This window comes from Stomoxys calcitrans, chromosome 1 (assembly GCF_963082655.1).
Source record: "Stomoxys calcitrans chromosome 1, idStoCalc2.1, whole genome shotgun sequence".
NCBI classification, from domain to species: Eukaryota; Metazoa; Arthropoda; class Insecta; order Diptera; family Muscidae; genus Stomoxys; species Stomoxys calcitrans.
Genome location: NC_081552.1, coordinates 152,248,888 through 152,269,825, shown reverse-complemented (window position 1 = coordinate 152,269,825; position 20,938 = coordinate 152,248,888). Strand labels below are relative to the sequence as shown.

At 42.7% G+C, this 20,938-nt stretch overlaps 1 protein-coding gene and 1 long non-coding RNA gene across 5 annotated transcripts; one reads left to right on the top strand and one right to left on the bottom strand.

The window, feature by feature from the left end:
• Positions 1–337: 337 nt before the first annotated feature.
• On the bottom strand, positions 338–20,333 carry LOC106090596 (mediator of RNA polymerase II transcription subunit 14). 4 transcript variants are annotated; one of them, XM_059362290.1, is made up of 15 exons: positions 20,265–20,333; positions 19,888–20,155; positions 19,633–19,765; positions 19,259–19,558; positions 19,065–19,197; positions 14,239–14,748; positions 13,806–14,173; positions 13,484–13,748; positions 13,142–13,410; positions 12,757–13,078; positions 12,382–12,686; positions 12,122–12,313; positions 10,783–12,066; positions 10,455–10,721; positions 338–556 (listed from the first exon to the last, which is right to left on the bottom strand). In XM_059362290.1, the coding sequence occupies exons 2-15, from the start codon at positions 20,040–20,042 to the stop codon at positions 410–412; spliced, it is 4,650 nt and encodes a 1,549-aa protein (XP_059218273.1). In that variant the 5' UTR covers positions 20,043–20,155; positions 20,265–20,333; the 3' UTR covers positions 338–409. The 4 variants fall into 4 exon arrangements, with proteins under 4 accessions (XP_059218273.1, XP_059218274.1, XP_059218277.1 ...); XM_059362291.1 differs by having other exon boundaries at positions 12,757–13,075; XM_059362294.1 differs by having other exon boundaries at positions 14,245–14,748.
• Positions 15,045–18,519, top strand: LOC131994978 (uncharacterized). The gene is made up of 2 exons (XR_009397018.1): positions 15,045–15,176; positions 17,956–18,519. It is a non-coding gene; the product is annotated as an uncharacterized LOC131994978 (long non-coding RNA).
• Positions 20,334–20,938: the final 605 nt, after the last annotated feature.

Here is a 20,938-nt window from a genome sequence, read left to right as displayed (position 1 = left end):
ATTTCTATTTCTCTTTTTGCGTGTTTTGTTTTTGTTGTTATTTGTAAATATAACTTATCATTATGATTACATTTAAGTAAATGTTTTTCTTCCCTTATGTTTGTTTCTCTCTCTTCTCTTCTCTCGCTCTGTCTGTGTGTAATAAATCGTTTTCGGTTTGAAATGAAATGACAACAATAATGCAATGATTTCATTTGGAAATAATTAAAAACAAAGTCCTTTGCAATGACTTTGTGATTCTTAGCTATATTCTATATATAAAAAAAAGGTTAACTGTTGTGGGCACAGTTTACAATTATCGGAGAATACAATATGTGTGGACTTGTGTATTTGCTGCTTTGTTCATCAGCTAGCCGCTAGTGCTGTATCACACATTTAAATTGGCTGCGGAGCGGCGTTTACGCCTTCATCACTGAGGACCTGGATTCTGGGGCATTTGTTGATAACCGGGCCCGACGTGAGGCGGCCCCACAGGACCTCCCATCTGTTGCATAGGCGAGTGCATCATGGGATTCGGACTAGAACCCACCATGGGACCAACTGGCGGACCGATCAACTGTAAAACAAACAAATCACATCATTATTAGAAGATAAGCAAATGTGTCTTTTTTGTTTTGTGCTGCAAAATGAAAAGATTGAAATATGAATAAAAAACAAGTAAAAGCGTGCTAAGTTCGGCCGGGCCGAATCTTATATACCCTCCACCATTGATCGCATTTGTCGAGTTTTATTCGCGGTATCTCTTTTTAGACAAACATAGAATATTGAATAAGAATTGTTATGCTATTGGAGCTATATCAAGTTATAGTCCGATTCGGACCATAAATTAATGCTGCACATTGTAGAAGTCATTGTGGAATATTTCAGTTCAATCGGATAAGAATTGCGCCTTGTAGGGGCTCAAGAAGCAAATTCGGGAGATAGTTTTATATGGAAGCTGTATCAAGCTATTGATCGATTCAGACTATATTAGACACGTATGTTTAAGGTAATGAGAGAAGCCGTTGTACAAAATTTCAATAAAATCGGACGAGAATTGCGCCCTCTAGAAGCTCAAGAAGTCAAGACCCAAGATCGGTTTATATGGCAGCTATATCAAAACATGGACCGATTTGGCCCATTTACAATACCAACCGACCTACACTAATAAAAAGTATTAGTGCAAAATTTCAAGCGGCTAGCTTTACTCCTTCGAAAGTTAGCGTGCTTTCGACAGACTGACGGACGGACGAACGGACATGGCTAGATCGACTTAAAATGACATGACGATCAAGAATATATATAATTTATGGGGTCTTAGACGCATATATCGAGGTGTTACAAACAGAATGACAAAATTAGTATACCCCCATCCTATGGTGGAGGGTATAACAAGTAAAAATGTGTCAAGTTCGGCCGTGCCGAACTTTGGATACCCACCACCATAGATATATCAATATCTATTTTATTGTAACGCCACTACCATATCCATAATTATATTTAAATAGGGGCTGGTCTGAATCATATTTATACAAGTAACAGTTTCAGCGAAATCAGACAATAAGTAAAATTTCAACGAAATCGGATAATGAAGTTTTTATGGGCTTCAGACCCTTAATCATCAGATCGGTATATATGGCAGCTATATCTAAATATCGTCTGACCTGAACCATATTTGGGTCAGTTGTTGAGAGGCTTCAAACAACTCACTATTTAAAATTTCAGCGAAATCGGGTAATAAAAAAAGCTTTTATGGGCTTCAGCCCCTTAATCGACAGATCGGTCTTTATGGCAGCTATATATAAATATCATCCGATCTTAACCATATTTGGGTCAGATGGCGGGAGGCTTAACGGTTCGGTTAGGTATAAGTGGCAGTCCGCCATCAGACTCACATAGACGTTATCGTCCATTGTGATACCACAGGGACAGCAGAAGGAAGATGCCTTCTAGTTCCTACCGTTGAACCATGAACATCGCTTTAAAAAGCCTAATAACTTGCGAATGTTCACATCCGCTAAATCAGACAGATTCTCAAAGAATCGAAAACCCAAAGTGAAACTTCTTCTGACTGCTAGTGCGGTACACACACACAGCAGGTGTTCTATAGTCTCTTCATCGCTGTCCTCACAGCTTCTGCTAAAGTCGTTGCTGGCAACCTTCAGTCTGTCAGCATGTTTTCCGAAAAGACAGTTACCTGTCATGACGGACACAATGACTAAGACGTCTGTTCTAGCCAATGACAACAAAGCGCTAGACCTCTTCAAGTCTAGATAAGCCACATAATTTTGGAATGCTCAGAGCCCCCTCTTTGTGACCATCTATCACTCGTTGCCCTTCGGGCCTGGTCCTGAAAACTTAGCTTATATGTCGCTAAAGGCATACCCACAGATTTCAGCATCACTGGAATGTGTAGGGTAGTTTCTAGTCTCACAAGCTCGTCCGCTTTACAATTCCCTGGGATATCTCTGTGGCCCGGCACCGGAACAGGTGATTTTTGAACTGCTCAGTCATCTCGTTGCGAGATCTGCGACAGTCGAGGGCGTTTTTGTGTTCAGAAATACGTTCTCCACGGATTTAATGGCTGCCTGGCTGTCTGAGAAGATATTTATGCCAATCGTTGTAATGACATTGTATCTTAGTCAGTCCACCACTTCCACACTGCGATGGTCAGGTAACCTTTTCGATATGACCAGTTCTAGACCTTTAGAGTACACCCCATAGCCCACCTAGTCGTTTAGTTTGGAACCATCCGTATAGAAGTATATGTAACTTCTGTTACCACAGATATCGTAGCTCCAATCGGTTCTATCAGGAATAGTGGTACAGTAATTTTTATCAAAAAGCGGCTCAGGTAGGGTGTAATCCACACTGCCTGGAACATCGGATATTGTATCAAGGATAACACAGTGTCCGTAACCGCCATAAGACCAATGAAAAAGCTGCAATTTGCAATGGTCGCTGCAATTTGGTTAGCCACAATCACCAGAATCTCCATAAGATGTAGCATTAAATTCAGTACATCAGATGGTGTCGTCCTCTGTGCGGCTGTGATGCACAAACAAGCCATCCTTTGGATCCGGTTAAGCTTTGAGCAGTAGGTGAACTTTTGAAGCGCCGTCCACCAGACCACATAGCACCATATAGCATTTTAGGTCTGACAACTGCAGTATAAACCCAATGCATGACACGCGGTCTAATCCCCCCAACTTTTGCCAATGGCTCTCTTGCAGGTGTATAAGGCAAGAGTTGCCTTTCTTGCCCTTTACAAAATATGAATTTGATGTCCAATTTCCTGTCTAGCAAAACAAACAGGTATTTTGCGCTTTCTGTAAATAGAACATACTCTCCTCCCAAGGAGACAGGTTCTACCGTAGGCAACTTGTATCTCCTCCTAAAAAGAACTACTTCTGTCAGGCACGGATTTATACGTAGCCCACTTTCGGTAGCCCACTTCGCTGTTGCTCGTAGAGCGTCCTGAAGTATATCTGTTAGAGTCCTGGAAAACTTTCTCCCAACCGCAATTGCTACGTCATCAGTATACGCAACCACTTTTACGCTTTTTTTCTTCCAGAGACAATAATATATTGTTAATGGCTATATTCTAAAGTAGAAGAGACAGTACAACTCCTTGAGGTGTTCCTCTTACTACCCATCTTTTTAGATCCACAGATCCCAAGCTTGCCGTCATGTATATTTTAGTAAGTAAGTTATTATTAAACTTTCTTACAGTAGAGTTGATGCCTAGAAACTCCAACTCTTTCATGATTGAAGTCGGTTTTACATTATTGAAAGCACCTTCAATGTCAAGAAATGCTACCATTGCGTATTCCTTGACAGCAGGAGAACCCTCTATGTAGTCGACTAGGTCGTGAAGGGCTGTTTCAGGGGATTTGCCTTTACTATATGCATGCTGTTGCCGCGACAGGCAATCTCCAAGGATCTTTGCCCTAAGATATATCTCTATCGACCTCTCAAGAGTCTTCAGCATAAAGAATGACAGACTAATAGGACGAAAATCTTTCGCCTTCGTGTGGTAGGGTTTTCCTGCTTTCGGAATGAAAATTACCTTCGTGTCCCGGTGATACATCATCAGGGCCTGGCAACTTAAAGGATTCGAAACTTCCTATCGCCCAAAGGATTTTCGGCTCAGGCACAATTTCCCCAATAGCCTCCGACGAATGCATACCAGAGACAACCTCTTCTGGCGCCACGTTATCCGTTGGAGAATTTCCCGGAAAATGATTATCAACGAGTAGTTCTAGTGTTTCCTCACCAGATATTGTCCATACATCCTCTGACTTCCGAATATACCCCACCGTAATAGGTCTCGAGGACAGAATCTAGAGGCCTCAGATGTATCCCCACGGAGCAGCAAAATTCTACCCAGGATTTGTTCTGAGCCTTACTCAGCTCACCCTTATATTTTCTTAGCTCAGCCTTATAGATGTCCCAATCGTGTGGTGCTCTTGTGGCTTTTGCTCTGTTGAAGAGGTTTCTACAGTCCTTCCTAAGACCAACCAGCTCTGGGGTTCACTATGGCGTTCGCTGTTTGCCACTTGGCTTCGCACTAGGACATGCTGTGTCGGCAGATCGGCCTATATGGCAGCTATATCTAAATATAGTCCTACCTGAACCATATTTGAGTCGGATGTCGCGAGGTTTAGAACAGCTCACTGTTTCGGCAGATCGGTCTATATAGCAGCTATACATGCAGATATGGCCCGTTCAAGAACTTAACCTGATTGCAGCAAAAAGACGTATCAGTGCCAAATTTCAGTTCAATATCTCAATTTTGTAAGGCTGTAGGGTGATTACAACATATGGACGGACAGATACACGGACATCGTTAAATCGTCTTAGAATTTTACAACGATCCGAAGTATACATAAAGGGTGATTTTTTAGCAATTATTTGTTTGGCAACACTGGTTTAAACAGCTCACGCACGTTTCGTGTTTTGTTTTACAGTCAAACATATTCAGATTGGTCTGTAATTTAACCATGAATCGTCTTACAAACAAATAACGCTTGCAAATTATTGAATTTTATTATCAAAATGCGTGCTCTGTTAAGAAAGTTCATCGCGCGCTTCTTTCATTTTACGATGAAGCTCATTTTTGGTTCAATGGGTACGTAAATAAGCAGAATTTTCGATTTTGGAGTGAAGTTCATCCAGAAGCATTGCAAGAGCTACCCATACATCCAGAAAGTCACAGTTTGGTGCGGTTTATGGGGTGATGGCATCATTGGACCATTCTTCTTCAAAGATGATGCGAGTCGTATCGTAACTCCGAATGGTGAGCGCTACAGTGATATGATATCCAACTTTTTTTGTCCAAAATGCAAGAGCTTGACTTGCATGACATGTCTATACAGACAAGCCCGCTTCAATTGACGCATTGGAAGACAAAATTTAAACTTTTTTCGTGAAATATCGTCCGAAATGTTGGAAAGAGTATCCCAAAATTGGACTAAGCGGATGGACCATTTGAGGCGCAGTCGCGGTCAACATTTGCATGAAATAATCTTCAAACATTAAATTATGTGGACCGTACTATCGATTCAAATAAAGATTCCATGAATTTTTCTGAATTTTGTGTTTTTTTTAACTTTTTTATAGCTCTTAAAAAATCGCCCTTTACTTTGTAGTGTCGGAAATGTATATTTAGATGTGTTACAAACCTAATGACTAAATGAATATACCTCTTTCTAAGGGTGTGGCTTTAAAAATGTAAAAATATGTGGAGCGGACGTTTTTGTTATTTCGCTCCGCAAGAATATTCTTAACTCGTAATAGTTGTTTTTGGGAAAAATTTTAAGACGCTCAAGGGTAGCTACGATAGTGTTATCCGGTAGGCGGGTGATGATTTGCGTCTGTTTCCAATGCAGAGGCAGATCAAGATCCCGGGAGTAGGCTTAGAATGGATTCCGAAGACCCAACAGCTGCAGTGGTGGTATCAGGCCATAGCATGTTGTCTGGTACTGAGACATAGACTGGTGGAGCGGCCGCCGGGCTCCACTAACCGCAAACAGTCACATGCATATAATTTGTCTAGGCTTTCGGCCTTCGGCTCGTTAATAGGTTGGAATAATATAAGGCACATCGCTCTCGGTTTATTGAGAGGCTTGACGTGAATGATCCTGAAATTCTCACCGATAAGGAGAGATTCACTGCACCGCAGTCCGCCAAAAGGCTGGAGGCCATCCCATGCCGAAAAGAACTAAGGCGAACAATAGTAATAGGGGTCCAAGAACCTTTGCTAATGGCGCTAAGGACGGCTTGATTATGGTAGTTGTCGACCAGTGAGAAAAACAGGGCTGCATACCTAACAATTGGAGTGGGATAGTCAATGGACTGTCACCTGTATACTCCGATGTCCTTGCGGAATTGCCTGGGCCTTTTCCAGTTTGTGACGATGCTGGCTGGCATCGGATCCGATACAAATGAATTTCGGGGATCAACGCTCAGTTGAAATGTATCGCTGAGCCCCAAAGAAGATTGCGAGATCTGGCCAGGCGTGACACTGGATTAAGTCAAGAAGGAAGATATTCCCGACCAATGGCACACACTTGGATGTCGAGGATTCTCTCAGCTCCATACTTGGGAGACTACGGGACTGTAATCCCAATCTTTCAACCACTAAGTGGTAGATTTGGTAAGGCTGATGGTGATCCTAGACATGCAGTATTCGTAAATCCCATTTACGCACCGGATTGAACCGATGGAACCCTCATCGGCAATGGTTGCGCCTCAGTGTACGTGTTCGTCTTTTTTCGTCATAGGAGAGGCACATCCCGGAGTGCCTCTTCGCACGCTTCTGATCCGTGCTGGGAATGAAAAGAACCCCGGTCGATAATCGGTCGGTGTCGGTGAGGTGTAACCGGTGCATGGAGTGGGTACATTTCCGATCTTGCTCTGGCCTCACTTCACTACGGGAGTATAGTCATACTGGATATGTCGCAAGGTGTTGTGCGAACATAGCCAGCAGTGGGTCACAAGCGTCGTCGTCGTCTTCTGCGTCCTCGTCGTCGGACTATGTCACGGTTTGCACGGCGGATGATAATGCCCCCCAGCAGTGCAGCAGCTCGCCAGACATTTTCATTGCATCCTCTGATCTCCTGAGTGACGTATCCTGGCAAGCCGTCATCATTTTGGGGTCAGACCACCTCTCCATAATTCTCACCATCGACCGACCACCCGACTTCATAATGTCTAAGCGCCGGACGTTTATCAATCAGAAGAAGGCCGACTGGGCTGGCTTCAGAGAGTATACCAATCGCCGCTTCAGTGAACTGCCACCCCCCTCAGATGCGCTAGTGGCCGAGAGGAAATTCCGAGACATCATTAACGCAGCAACAGCTCGCTTTATAGCAGCCGGTCGAATATCTCAAGTGCGGCCCAATTTCCCGGTGCAGGAAATGGTACTCGCAGACGATCGTGATGGGATTCGTGGTATGGACCCACTAACCCCAGAATCAGCGAGCTGAATACGGAAATAAACAAGGTAGTCAACGAACATAAGCGGAATTTGTGGCTGGAACACTTGGGGCAATGTAACTTAGGCACCGGTGGGCGAAGTTACGATTGTTATCCGTGGCGCCAAATCATCTAAGGCGTTGGGGCCCGACGCAATCTCTACATTAATGTTAAAGAATCTGGATTCATCTGGAGTTGAGTACCTTTCTACTATCCTCAACCTGTCTTTGAACACTCTTATAGTTCCCGATGTCTGGAAAATGGGCAGAGTGATCCCACTACTGAAGCCTGGAAAGAACCTGAGTTTGGGGGAGTCGTAAAGACCGATCTCCCTTCTCTCACCAGTGGCAAAGACGCTTGAGGCATTACTCCTCCCGAGCCTCGTAGGGGAATTTCCATTCGCCGAGCATCAACATGGATTTCGAAGACTGCATAGCACAACAACAGCTTTGCCATCACCGCACACATTTGCCGTGGCTTCAATTAGCCCAGGCCATGTGATAGGACGGTCCTCGTGGCACTGGACCGAAGGCATTCGACACACGGACATCGCCAACACGTTCCTCCAGCCAGGCTAGAAACTCTGGGTCACGAATTATCTGTGTGGTCGCCAGTCATTTGTAGAATTTAGGGATAAGAAGTCGAAGCACCGTAGAGTGAAACAGGGGGTTCCCCAATATGATATCTCCGGCCCTGTTTAACCTCTACCTATCCTCCATTCCACCCCCACCAGATGGCATAGAGATCGTATCATATGCGGACGATTGTACGATCATGCCATCAGGCCTCCCACCGAGCTTCCATCGCTGCAAGAAATTTGCCACCAAATCTTCAGCCACATTGTTCACTACAAATACGCGTGATGTGAATACTGAGCTGAATGTGATGGTCGATGGAGAAATGATTCCGACCATCTAGAGTCCCAAAATACTTGGCGTCACTTTTGACAGCTCTTACACATTCTCCCCACATGCCACAGCAATTTGCGATTAAGTCAAAAGTAGAAGGTCCTTAAGTCATTGCTGGCAGCACTTGGGGTGCAGACAAAGAAACCTTGTTGACCACATACAAAGCAATTGGCCGGTCTGTGGTAAGTTATGCAGCTGCAGCGCCAGTGTGGTCTCGTCAACTTTGTGACACGCAGTGAAATAATATTCAGATCTGTCAGAATGCCGCCCTCCGAACTGCGACGGGCTGTCTCCTCAGTTCTCATGTGGGCCAACTCCATCAGGAGACAAAGATCCTACCAGTGCGAAGATATAACTACATGCTGTCTAAGCAATGCCTTTTGGGCTGTTATCGCAGAGACCATCCAAATCATCATCTTGTGATTAGATATCCACCCCCCAGAAGCCTTAAGGTAGATCTACATGATCTAGAGAGTGAGGTTCACCGCTACAAGAGAGAACCTCTAGATCAAGCGGCATATCAAGCAGTTCTAGACAACATTCATGCAGACACGGTAGCAGATGCGGCAAATGGCTACCGAGTGAATGTAGTCCTAGGAGAACGACCGCCTTCTTGAAGATCGACCGCACGATAAACGTCACCTGTTTATCTGTCCAGCCAGACTCACTCGACTCAGACCCAGATCCCTGTGGATGCACCCCATCTTAGTCGCAGAGTTTCTGCGTCTTGACACTCAACAGAATCAAGCAGACGAAAGATTGAACACAACAAACTGTTACAACAACAACAAGTCGTTCAAAGATACAAGCAGATGGAGAAGATTTTCGTGAATACGCCGGCATAGTAAATCTACATTGTGTGCTATTCAATATGAACGAACTAAAAATTGATCAATTGAAGTATTTAGTCTTTGTGCTCGGATTGAAATCGGCAAAGGACGGCGACAATCACGAAAATGTAGACATAAATCTAGATCAACTCGTAAATGAGTACAATCTGCAGCGCCAACAAATATACAGAAGTCTCTAGAAAAAAATATAGGGAAATGATCTGGCTTTGTGGGGACCTACACTACGTGAAGTCATTGGTCACAAAGACAACAACAGTACCCGCGCCAAAATTTGCAAATGTCAAAAAGCTACAATTGCGAAAAGGGTAAGATATTCATACCGAAGAAAACGTCGAACTTCAATCTGTGTTTTTGGCATCATATGCAACGGGCTGAAAGAGGATGCTATACCATAACAACGTTTTGGTGTCACAAAAATCAAACTTAATCCTACTTTTATAGATACTTATCCATTTGCACAAGTCAAACAATCACATAAACCTCACCATTTTCGAACATCAAAAACACTTCTGAAACGTATTTGAGTCGGGCGTGTATGTGACAGAAAATTGTGCGGTTTAGGGAGTATTTTAGGTGTGGTATGGAGAGACTTGGTGCCGAATGTGGGTCACAGCTTCGTGCTCTGCACCCAAATTGTTGAGTAAGATTCGTTTAATGAAATAAAAACTGACGATATGTAAATAATAGTACTTGGAAAATAAAGTACAATAGTTCCTTCTCTTAAACGAACAATTAGTACCATTACACATTAATCATACGTTAATGAGTTTCATATTTAAATAAAAACACTAATAGCTTTCATTTCAGCCCCATATTGCCATGGTTGGTAAATATGTCCGATTTGGTGATGTTTTGTGGGTTGGGAGGACTCCCAAACACTTAACCCCAAAATTGGATATTAGATTCGTTTTCAATTCTCAAATACCTTTCATTTGAGACCTATATTGTAGTGATGGGTCTATTTATCCATTTGGCGGGTTTTGCGGTGGGCGGCTCCCCTAGGCTCGCCACATATTACTCTTCTCCGATCTAAATAAACATTCTTAAATATTGAAATGGTCGATCAGGCACAAAAACCATTCATTCATTCATTAACACAATTTAAAAAGCATTTTTAGTCAGGAAAGTTTTATAGAAAAATTACTGCAATGAATACCCGTGGACTACGGAATGTTAAGTTATTTTGCATTCAATTGAATCGCTTCGAAAATATTTTTAGATATAAGTTTTAACAAACCTGATTCGGTGGTGGTACATCATTGGGCAACTGAAGATTAATCAAGAGGTCCCTGACAGCTGGAAACAATGAACATTGTCCATGTACTGCACACTCGGAAAATCGCCTTAACAATGAACTAGCCGTTTGAGCTGCCGGTGACTGTACTTGTTCACGTTTCTCGGCCAATTGGGTCAAATTCGAACTAAGATCGTACACCATAGGCAGGACTAATGAGGGGCTATCTTTCCATTCTTTGCCATTATATGGTATCCGGGTAACTTGCAACTGTAATCGTTACAAAATATTAGTTAGCCGTGGAAAAAGGATTTGCATAACGTTTACTTACAAAGAATAGTATTTTCAAGCGCACTATAAGCACGCCGGGGCTGCCAATTGGAACAATAGGTGCCGCCGACGGTGGAACACGCGTACAAAACTGTACAGTCCATTTGAATTGTTCTCCGCCCAGATCCGGCTTCATTTCCAAACGCATTATTTGTACAAAATCTTTGAGAACTTGTGTTGCACAGCTTAAGACCCTACAGAAACTATGCAATGAGTTGGGTCTATAGGGTGGCGCAACCACTCGCGTGTCGAAGAATTGTTCGAGCACCAGGAGATCGTCTGGGCTCAGCTGGAAAGGTTGCTTACCATCTTGCGTGGGTTGTGGTGGTAATGGGGCAATTTTAAGATGCAACGATTGCATATGGATCTGATTGAGAGTCACTTGACACTGAAGGCCGTCCACTTTAAAGAGAACCACTCCAGGTTCATTTGAGTTAAGAACTTGAAGTGTATCATCGTTCTGTATGTTTCGATGTAGCTGACGCCTCATGTAAACACAACCGAGAAAACGTTCCAACGGACTTATATCAGGGGTAGCGCCAATCTCTTTATTAGGATGGGGACTGGGACGGCAGAGTAAGTCAAGTTTCTCATGCGTCAATACGGTTGGTATGGCTCCAGCCCATGATCTATTGGCCTGGGGCATTCGGTTCATACCTTGTGGATTGCCCGAGTTACAGCCTGCGGAATTGGACCCCGTATTCCCCGATTGACTTGATTTGTGATCGGGGCTCTGCCCTGGTCTAGGCGAGGGCCTTGGCATACTTGGTGATCCGGGCCAATTACTATTGGCAGGCGACATCGCTGCAAACGGCGAATCTTGATGACCCTGCATATACAATGACCCTGCATTGGGCCCTGGACTGTGAACCATATGAGGACTTGGTTGGGGATTCAATGGCGAGGAGGGCATTAGACCACTTGGTGATGGATGAGGCATATGAGGTCCCGGTGGCGATGTTAAATTATAATTTGGATGGTTTTGTCCACTCCCAGCTCCCGTCGACGTGCCGCTTCCTGGATGTGGACTAGCTGGTGTGTGGGGATTTGAGCTAGAAGGTGGAGTGTGTGGCGCCGGAAACCGTAAACCACTGTCCCTGGGCGATTGGGGACCTCTCATGCCAGCACTGAGAAAAGGTGATGATCCCCCAGTCCCACCTCCTGGAACGCTGCCTGGTCCGCCAAAATTATCTTCCATTCCCAACGGGGAGGGAGGATTGTCGTCTTCACTTTGCGATCGGCCGCGATAAACCGCGTTTTCATCAACATATTTCGAGAGGAAACCCTATGGGAATAAAATTAGTAAAATTCGATTAAATATAATCACAAAAACTTCGCACCTTTAACCCCTGTATAGGAGTAAACTCGTCAATCAGATTGCGGTCAAAACGACTAAAGGCACCATCTCGTATCGAAACCAAACGGCCGGATCTGAATCGTATTTCCAAGCAGAACATAGCCTGATAGGCCAAACGTATAAGGCATGGAGACTGCGGCAGAATGCAAAACGATAACACTGGAACAAGTGGTCGCTGCAACGAAACGTAAGGTAGAACATATAAGTACACACTCAAGTGGGCTTTCACCCGCAGTGACTAACCGGAATTCCTAGATGCGGAATTATGGGCAGTTTTGCTATCGACGACAAAGGGTTATAGGTCTCGTGTAGAATACACACCAGCTGTGCCAAGCTATGCTGGCTGTTCAAATGAGTGGTCAATTGATCACGCATCATCGAGTGTGAATTCACTGTGGTTATGCCGCCCATGAAAATCAGACGGAAACCATGAGATTGGGCGGACCAGTAAATGTTACAGATTACTTCTTTCTTGGGTCCATAGCCCAACAGCAGATTAATGTAGTTGTATGAATTTATGCTTATCATATCAGAGATATTAAGACGTTCTACAATGAAAGGGCAATAAGAACGCATTAGACACAATTCTGCAAAGAGTGTGGCAGGATGGCGACTTACTGTTTTTTATGTGTTCGGAGAAATTGTATGCCAGAGTATAAAGATAGACTATTTTCGACCAGTCCTTCAAAAGATCGTCTACTGTTTTCGAAAAGTCATGATTTATTTGCTCATATGTAAGATAGACGGTTCTGCGATTACCCTGCTCCTTTGCGTGGGTACTTTGCAATGGTGTGCTAAAGAATACAAACTCAACGACCCAAACGCGTATTTGATTGTTTTTGTTCATTTGTGAACGAATGGATATGGAGAGAAGACGTTTCATCAGATCCTTCCATACGTGCGGCTCAATTGTGGGCATATTTGGTATATGCGGCTGCTGCTATGTATGAACAAAACAAATTAACGCAATGCTCTTAAGAAAGAAATCCTGATTGTTTCATACCTTGTTATCTTCTCCCGAAGGGCCCGGCTTGGGCAGTGCTAGAATTTTCAATACCAGGGATGTGGCATTGGACTCCACCTGTAATCCACTATGCGGAATATTGTGTTTTGTCAATGCTTGAGCTAAATTTAGGAAGGGTATCTTTTCGTCACACATTGCTACAACATGAGCCAATTCTGGTATAAAATAAGCCGGATATATGGTTTTTGCTTGCTTCGCCGCAGGCGCACCATGTTCATTGATAGACTTTCGCTTATGAGGCGGCGTATCTGGCAAATGGATGGGATGGTATTTTTACTTCTTACTCTTGCAATAATTGAAATTTAATTCGTTATTACTTACCATCAACATCAGTTCCCGGGCCATGGGTCGAAACAAATGTATCAAATTCAATTAATTTTAAAAGTTTTGTGTAAACTCTTGGCACTTCGGCATTTGGCGTTGACCCTGCACCCTGCTGACTGGGCGGAGCTTGCACCGGCACAAGTTGCTGCGGCGATTCGTCCGCTGTCGAATCATTTTCCTTTGTCTGAAAGGCAACAAAGCCTAAATGGAATGTGTACTCCATTTCATTGGGCGTGTTGGGTTTTTCTTTTAATTGGACAACCTGCAAAACAAACGATTACCATTACAACCCACATTTCTACTTATGTGAATAATTTACCAATATAACACTTGGATGCCGGTGTAATTTTACAAAGATTTTATGTCTACCAGCTTGCAGTAATGGATTGTCTGGCGCCTTCAGAAATGGTAATGTTTCCGTGGCGGTGGCAGGTAAATGCTGCAAAGTCTTTTCGCAACGTCTATGTGTTATCCAATATCGCAATTCTGACATTATATGCGGCAGCTTGTTGCGGTCGCCATTGAGACAGGCCTGCATTTCTGGTATAATGGGACAATCCAAATGCTTGGGTACATGGCAGCGCAGCATACCAGTGTGCGTATCAATTGTTATGTGAATTTGTTCGGCACGTAGGCAAGGAGTCAAAACCGGCACTGTTAGGATAGCTGGCGTACCTTGCAGATTAACTAGAAAATAAAGCAAACGAGTTAAAAAAAGCCCCGTATCGATTTTCATAGTTCCAGACATTTACACTCACAATCAACGTCTTTGAGGAATGCTTGAAATTCCAATTTTAAATCAGATAAACGGGAGACAGAACGTATATAGACAGTGTGCACGATCAACCGCTCCATGGACAAATGGTCAGAACGCACTGCTCGATCAGCAACTTCTGCTGATTCCTTAGCTCCCAGAGAAGGAATATGGACCACGGCCAAAGGACGTCCAATTTCATTTGGATCTGACTGTACCGTCAAGCGATAGCCCAACTCGGATTTTGGATCCTTGCTTGTCAGTTCACGCCAATAAGATACCGTTATCTTCACACCCGGTATGTACTCCTCAACTTGTATGTTGTCATCCAAACGCTCATAGCTAAGACGCAACGTTTGAGTGTATAGAACCTCAAGCTGCAGCGATTGACAGAAGTAGTGCAGGCAGTTGTAAACTTCACTAAGAGCATTTGGGTTCTCCACGAGACGCGCTTGTATCAGTTGATGGATGTAATTAACCTGAAGTGGATGAACCAAAGCTTTGCCATCTAAAACAAAAAATCAAAAATAAAAGAACATGTACAAGGTAATGATTTATGGTAAAAATTTAATATTAAACAGTTATGGGCTTTCAAACCCAATACATGTTATTAGCTGTACAAGTGAATTTTACCCAAATTGTACCTTATGTCCGGGAGATTAATCGACAACAAAGGTATGTCCTTATTTGAATAATGTAAAGGGTATTTTACAGTTGAAATAAAATAAATTTGACTTTTTTATGCCCTCTTCTTATGTCATGTTATAACCAAAAACGGCAGAAAATTTGTTTTTTTTTTTTGTGTTTAGATAATGTGTTGATTTCCTATGTCATTGGCCGGCTTTTTCGGCCAACAGACACCGGTACTTAGGTTTGGACAAAATACGAGACATGAACCAACTTAGGGGCGTGGTATGGAAAACAATTAAGGATTTTGTAAGTAGCACGGAGTTCCTAACTTAGATTTTCTTTTTGGAAGTTACTTTTTAGTATTTAGAGCGCACAACAAGCCGGTTACTGGCTTGGGTGTATGTCCATAGTGGCATGGGGTGGATTAAAAACCGCAATCTTTTTTCAACCTTACCTAATTATTGATGTGCAGTGCGCACAATCAGCTAGATACTTTGTAAATTATTTATTTATAAGGAGTATCTGAAACCTACGTTTATTAAGAGATTTGTCGTTTCGTTGATTTGTTTTAACTGACCCTTTTTATTCAAATTTGTTGTTTTTAATTTCAGCTCGAGGTCTTTCTGGGTTTTCTTTCTTATTATTTATTCATCGATGAAGACGGTTGCATAACTATTAAGTTTTTGTTCGTGTTTGTTTGCTCATATCTTGAAAATGCATTTCATTGAAATGCGAAGTATGGATGAATAAGTAATATATTGTAAAAAGAAAAACCGAAAAGACCTCGAGCTTGAATTAGAAACATAAAAGATTTGTTGTAACCATACAAATCAGACTTCTACGACCTCATGAAGTAGACTGTTGGGTTGGCTTTTATGGCACCTTTATGTACATTGGAATTATCTGCACGGTTGTTGTTGTTGTTGTAGCCACCTTTTCATGTGGAGGAGGCGATCTTCGTCAAGTTCCTATAGGTGAGCAAGTTTGTTCCGGTCCAAAGGACCAATCGCCGTGAAAACAGGGTGGTAATTGGTTATTTGAAGGCGCCAATAATCCGCCTTGTCATAACGAGCACCATAGGCACTCAGTATTTGTGCAAGAGGCGGTGCCGCCCGTCCTCTTACTGAGACTCCGCTCGATACTGCTGATTGTCCGCGACTGCAATTGCAGCTACTCCGTATGGAGCATTCCACTATCCGCAACCTGTGGACACGCCCGGTAGCTCGCAGCTAAACTTCTCGTGACAGCAAAGTTCCAGCATGTGTGGTGCTGATAGTTATCCCGTGACGGGTTTCTAGACGTTCTCTCTTGTAGCGCTGAGCCTCACGCTCAAAACCATGTAGATCTACCTTAAGGCTTCTGGGTGGTGGATACCTAGTTATCCTGTAGTTAAGTATTCATATGCGTAGGAGCTTTGTCTCTTAATGGAGGTGATCCAGATATGAACTGAAGAGACAGCCCATTGCAGTTCAAAGAGCGGCATTCTGATAATTCTGAATACCACATACAGAACTATGTGACACCAAGTATTTTGGGACACTTGATTGTCGGAATCGTTTCTTCATCCACTATCACATATACGGTATTTCTTGTGGGTGTCGGGAGTCATATATAACAAATTCAGACACATCGAATAAAAAAAAAACGCTTGGTTCTTATGGAGGTCTAGATCTTCTTATGATCTATCTGGTGTGAATGTTTCGAAATAGTAGAGAGCAGAGTTTTGGGCCTATCAAATCCATATATGAACAGATATGACCCGTTTACACACTCTTACGAAATAGATTAGTAAGAATTATTCTTAACCAGAGACTGAACTGTAAAAAGAATATCAAGAGGAATGAATAGGCTCTACAGCACTGATTCGGTCGATTCGCACCTATATATGTTTGGTATGACATCAGGCTGTGTCCTCCGCAGGATAATCAAGAATGTACAGGATACCGTGGCAGTTCTGATATCTTTAACAAAGTGAAGTGCCCTAACGAGGTGCTAAATACCATGCTCGATCTTATGGTTTTGCACCTTCTGCTGGGTGTGCGGCAACATATAGAGCTCTAAGACTAAGGGAGTCGAGAAACGGACCTTCCTCAAACGATGGGCATTCTTTTGTTCTGATATAGGCTGGTCTCTAGCCGTGTGATGTCGAGGCATCCTAGGAATTGCTAAATGTTTCTCCGAACGATGGGGAAGGCTATTTAGGCTCTGCTGAGTCACCGGCTATCAAGAATTTGCGGGGAGAAAAGCAAAAACGGTAAAACTCCTCTGATAGGAGTTTTGTTATTGTTGTTACCGCCCTTGCCGATGAATAACTCCAATCCGGAACATACAAGCGGCTGCCATGCGATTAATAGGAGTCTTATCTGGTCATTGTAATGCCAGGTCTTTGAAGTCGCGCGGTGCAGAGGCGGAAGCGAGCTTCGGCAGAAGTTGCCGATGGTCGAGCACATTTTATGGGATCTTTTTAGTTATACGTTACACCGATTTAGATAGAAAACTCAGAATTTGTTACAAAACGGCACGGGATAACTATGAACGCCACACAGGCTGGAACTTCGAGCAACGATCTGTATGGTGGTCATATGTAGTTAGCCTAGAGCTACCGGACTCGTCCACACGTTGCGGATAGTGAGATGCTTCGTATACGGAGTAGCTGCAACTGCAGTCGCGGACAATCCGCGGTATCGAGTGGAGAGTCTCAATGAGAGGCCGGTACCGGCTCTTGCTTAAATACTGAGTGCCTATGATGCTCGATATAACAAGGCGAGTTTTTTTTTTTGGAGCCTTTAAATAACCAAAGATTCACGTTCCAGCAGCGATCCGGACAGGAACGAGATTACACATCTTTAGGATTTTGAACAGGATCGGTATCGTAGCCACATTGCACGTGGAGATACAACAACAACAAAAACATGCTACGCGCTTCCTCCGACCAAACTTTTACTTTCAGATAATCAGAGACCTAATCTGTCTGAACACCGCCATAAACAAAAAAATCACTTTTCGAATATGCACCAAACTATATTAATACTTAGGATTAAGTAAAAACTTTAAAATCAGTCATCTGTTTATTCCCTTTTCCTAGACATATCACAGATGGCTCAACATTTTCCGATTACGTCTTCCCTACAAAAGAGGCCAGAAATAAATTCTTCGGAAGACCATTTACAGGATCACATTAAAATCCTAATCGTTTTCCAAGAACCCTTTACCCTCTTGGAATACGCCCTAAAGTTTTGGCAATAAATTTCAATTTTGATGTGCGTAGTATGCAAACTTACTTACGAACATTCAATTAAGGATCAGTGGACACTTTGCTTTCAACAATGCGTGCAACACAATTGATTTTTGACTCAATGATAAGGGATCTCCCTTTTATAAGCGAGTCCGAACTGCGTGCTGCTTGGCGGATACCCACAAATGTCTCGAGCATCAGTAAGCGAATATCAACTGCTGATATATGCTACTGATTTTATTGGCGGGATTTGAGCCAAAGCGTTTAGAGTCGTAGTCGTACATTCCTAACCTCTGCGCCAAGTTGGCGTCCTTGTGCAGAGTATAAACCACAAACTCCTTCTAACGTTGGCTTTGCTCAATTAATTTATGATGTTGATGGTAAAGTACAACAAATGTTTTAAAATAGGGATGATATGATTTTTTTCACTTTGCCCGCCAAGCCTATGAACTATATAAAATTTGACAATTTCTCATCGTTATATTTAGATATGAAATAGAAACATAGAAACGTACCACAAGCATACACAGGTTTCGAATAGTGGAATGCTCCATACGGAGTAGCTGCAACTGTAGTCGCGGACAATCAACAGTATCGCGTGAAGAGTCTCAGTGAGAGGCCGGACAGCATCGGCTCTTGCTCAAATACTGAGTGCTCAGATACTTGATATGACCAGGCGAATTATTGGCGCCTTTAAATAACCAGTTGCCAACATATTCTCTTGTCGATCACTACTATGAACCGGAACAAGCTTGCTCCCCTATTGGAGCTCGGCAAGTATCCACAGGTCAATGTGGCTAAAACAACAAACCATAAACAGTTCCGAAAACTACCGTTTTTCTTTTCTACTTAAATGATTTCAGCTAAATATTTTTTGTAGAATCACCACAGTATTCAATATGAAATGATTATCATTTTTTTAACGTAGCGTTAAAAGATTGTCAATTAATTCACATTACCTCCTGTCTCTTTGTCTTCCACCAACACATCAATGTCCAGTAGACGCCATGGTACTGTTGGGCTATCGCCCATCACCGTCAAGGAAACTTTAAATTCATGCTTCACCTCAAATGTGACACGACCGTTTCTTATCTGCAACAAACATGAGGTCAATAAAACTTTAATTCCATGTCCAAACAAGTTTCGTACAAACCTTAAACTCTCTTAGTTGAGGCATAAGCTTTCCCGTTACCAGGCGGTGTTGTATCACTTGGTTGAGACGCAGCAGTGTCTGTCGCTTTTCTTGTATAGTAATGGGATCTGGTGGTACTATACGTTCTCTGATACAGGTGGGTAGGCGATTGTAGGTGCCTTTGGTTAACACCTCTACGGCGGCAGGTATGTGAAAATTTGGCAAACACGCTCTTACCAGAGTCTCACGGGACATGCGGGCCAGCATATCCGCAGTTTCAACAAACAGCATATTTTGCTTATCTAAAAAGCTCATAATATTCTAAAAAAAAAATAAATAAATAAAAACAAAGTCAAATTTATGCCCTTGATCGTTCGTTGGCAAATTTAATTTACAGCAGATTTATCCACTTTGGACACCGAGTTAGCCCATTTGACCAAAGCGATGAGTCGTATAAACAGCTGACGTGTTCGGGCAGCAAAGTTGTATATCTCTATTTTACGTTCCATATCGGACTTGCGGGGAAGCCTGTAATGCAAAGAATAAAACATCATTCAGCCATGATGATGATGGTGGTAACGCCAACGAGATACAGGAGGAGACAGGTTTGTCGCAATTACTTTCCCCTATAATACCCCATATAGACTTACAATTCAGCCAAAACTGTCAGATCATGATAGGTTCTCTGTATGATGAAGTCTATGAGGACAGCCAAGGATATGGTGTTCATGCGAGGACTTCCTTCGGTTCCTTGCGGCAAATAGCCCGCCGCTAATCCTTGTTCCAGTGGCTGTGGTGCCATCATGTAGATAGATTATCACAGCTTTTGGCAAAACTCGATAGTTTTTGTGTGTTGAGTTGAATTCGCTTTAAATCCAATCCACTTTTGTAGTCACATTTATTTTATATAACAATTAACTATAAAAGTAAGCAAGTAAGTTAGAAAGCAATTCAGTAAGTGGGAGTGTTACTTAGTTTAAATGTTTTAAGTTTTAAAGTTTATAGATTTTAAGTTAAGAAGTAATACCGATTGTTTAGAATTGAATGGATTTGGATTGAATAAAGTGGAATGAAGGAATCAGTGAACGAAGCCGAGCCGAGGCTTTCCGTCGTCGGCGGCAGTTGACCAAAATCTTGATCGGCGGCGGCGGCTCGTCGGACGGGCCGATTCAAAAATTCAAAACGGCGTCAAATATGCTGACTATACAGCATATATTGATGGTTTATCGTTCAATTTTGTTGGTCAAAAAATCATAAAAAAGGAGAGACAAATAAGAGCAAAGCGTGCTAAAGTCGATCGGGCCGAATCTTGGGAAACCACTACCATGGGTTCTGCACAAAATACAATTTATTCAAAATAAATTTCGTTGAAGGGCATTATTTTATTCTACATACCAAACTTCTGTCGAACCAGCAATAATTAAAGCTTCTAGTAATCGAACAAGGATGATCGATAGACCGGTTTACATGGGAGCTATATCAAGTTACAGAACAAGGCGGATTTAAAAAGGTGGTCTCACGCGTACAGCTGTTAGCAACTGGCCAGGTTTGACGGTATTAAGGTGTCAGATTTTTGTTTGCATTCTCTTTGTTGTCATCTTCTTTCTCTATTATATCTATCATATACGCAAACGTATACACACACGCACACAAATTTCATTGTAGTGTTGGCAAACCGTCGATCAGCTTGATGGTAAAATG

Coding starts and splice junctions, on each gene's coding strand:
- LOC106090596 (XM_059362290.1), bottom strand. CDS start 20,042: ATGATGGCACCACAGCCACTGGAACAAGGATTAGCGGCGGGCTATTTG. Junction 19,766..19,887: donor CTGACAGTTTTGGCTGAATT/GTAAGTCTATAT, acceptor TTTGCATTACAG/GCTTCCCCGCAAGTCCGATA. Junction 12,687..12,756: donor CTCCGAACACATAAAAAACA/GTAAGTCGCCAT, acceptor CTTTCATTGTAG/AACGTCTTAATATCTCTGAT.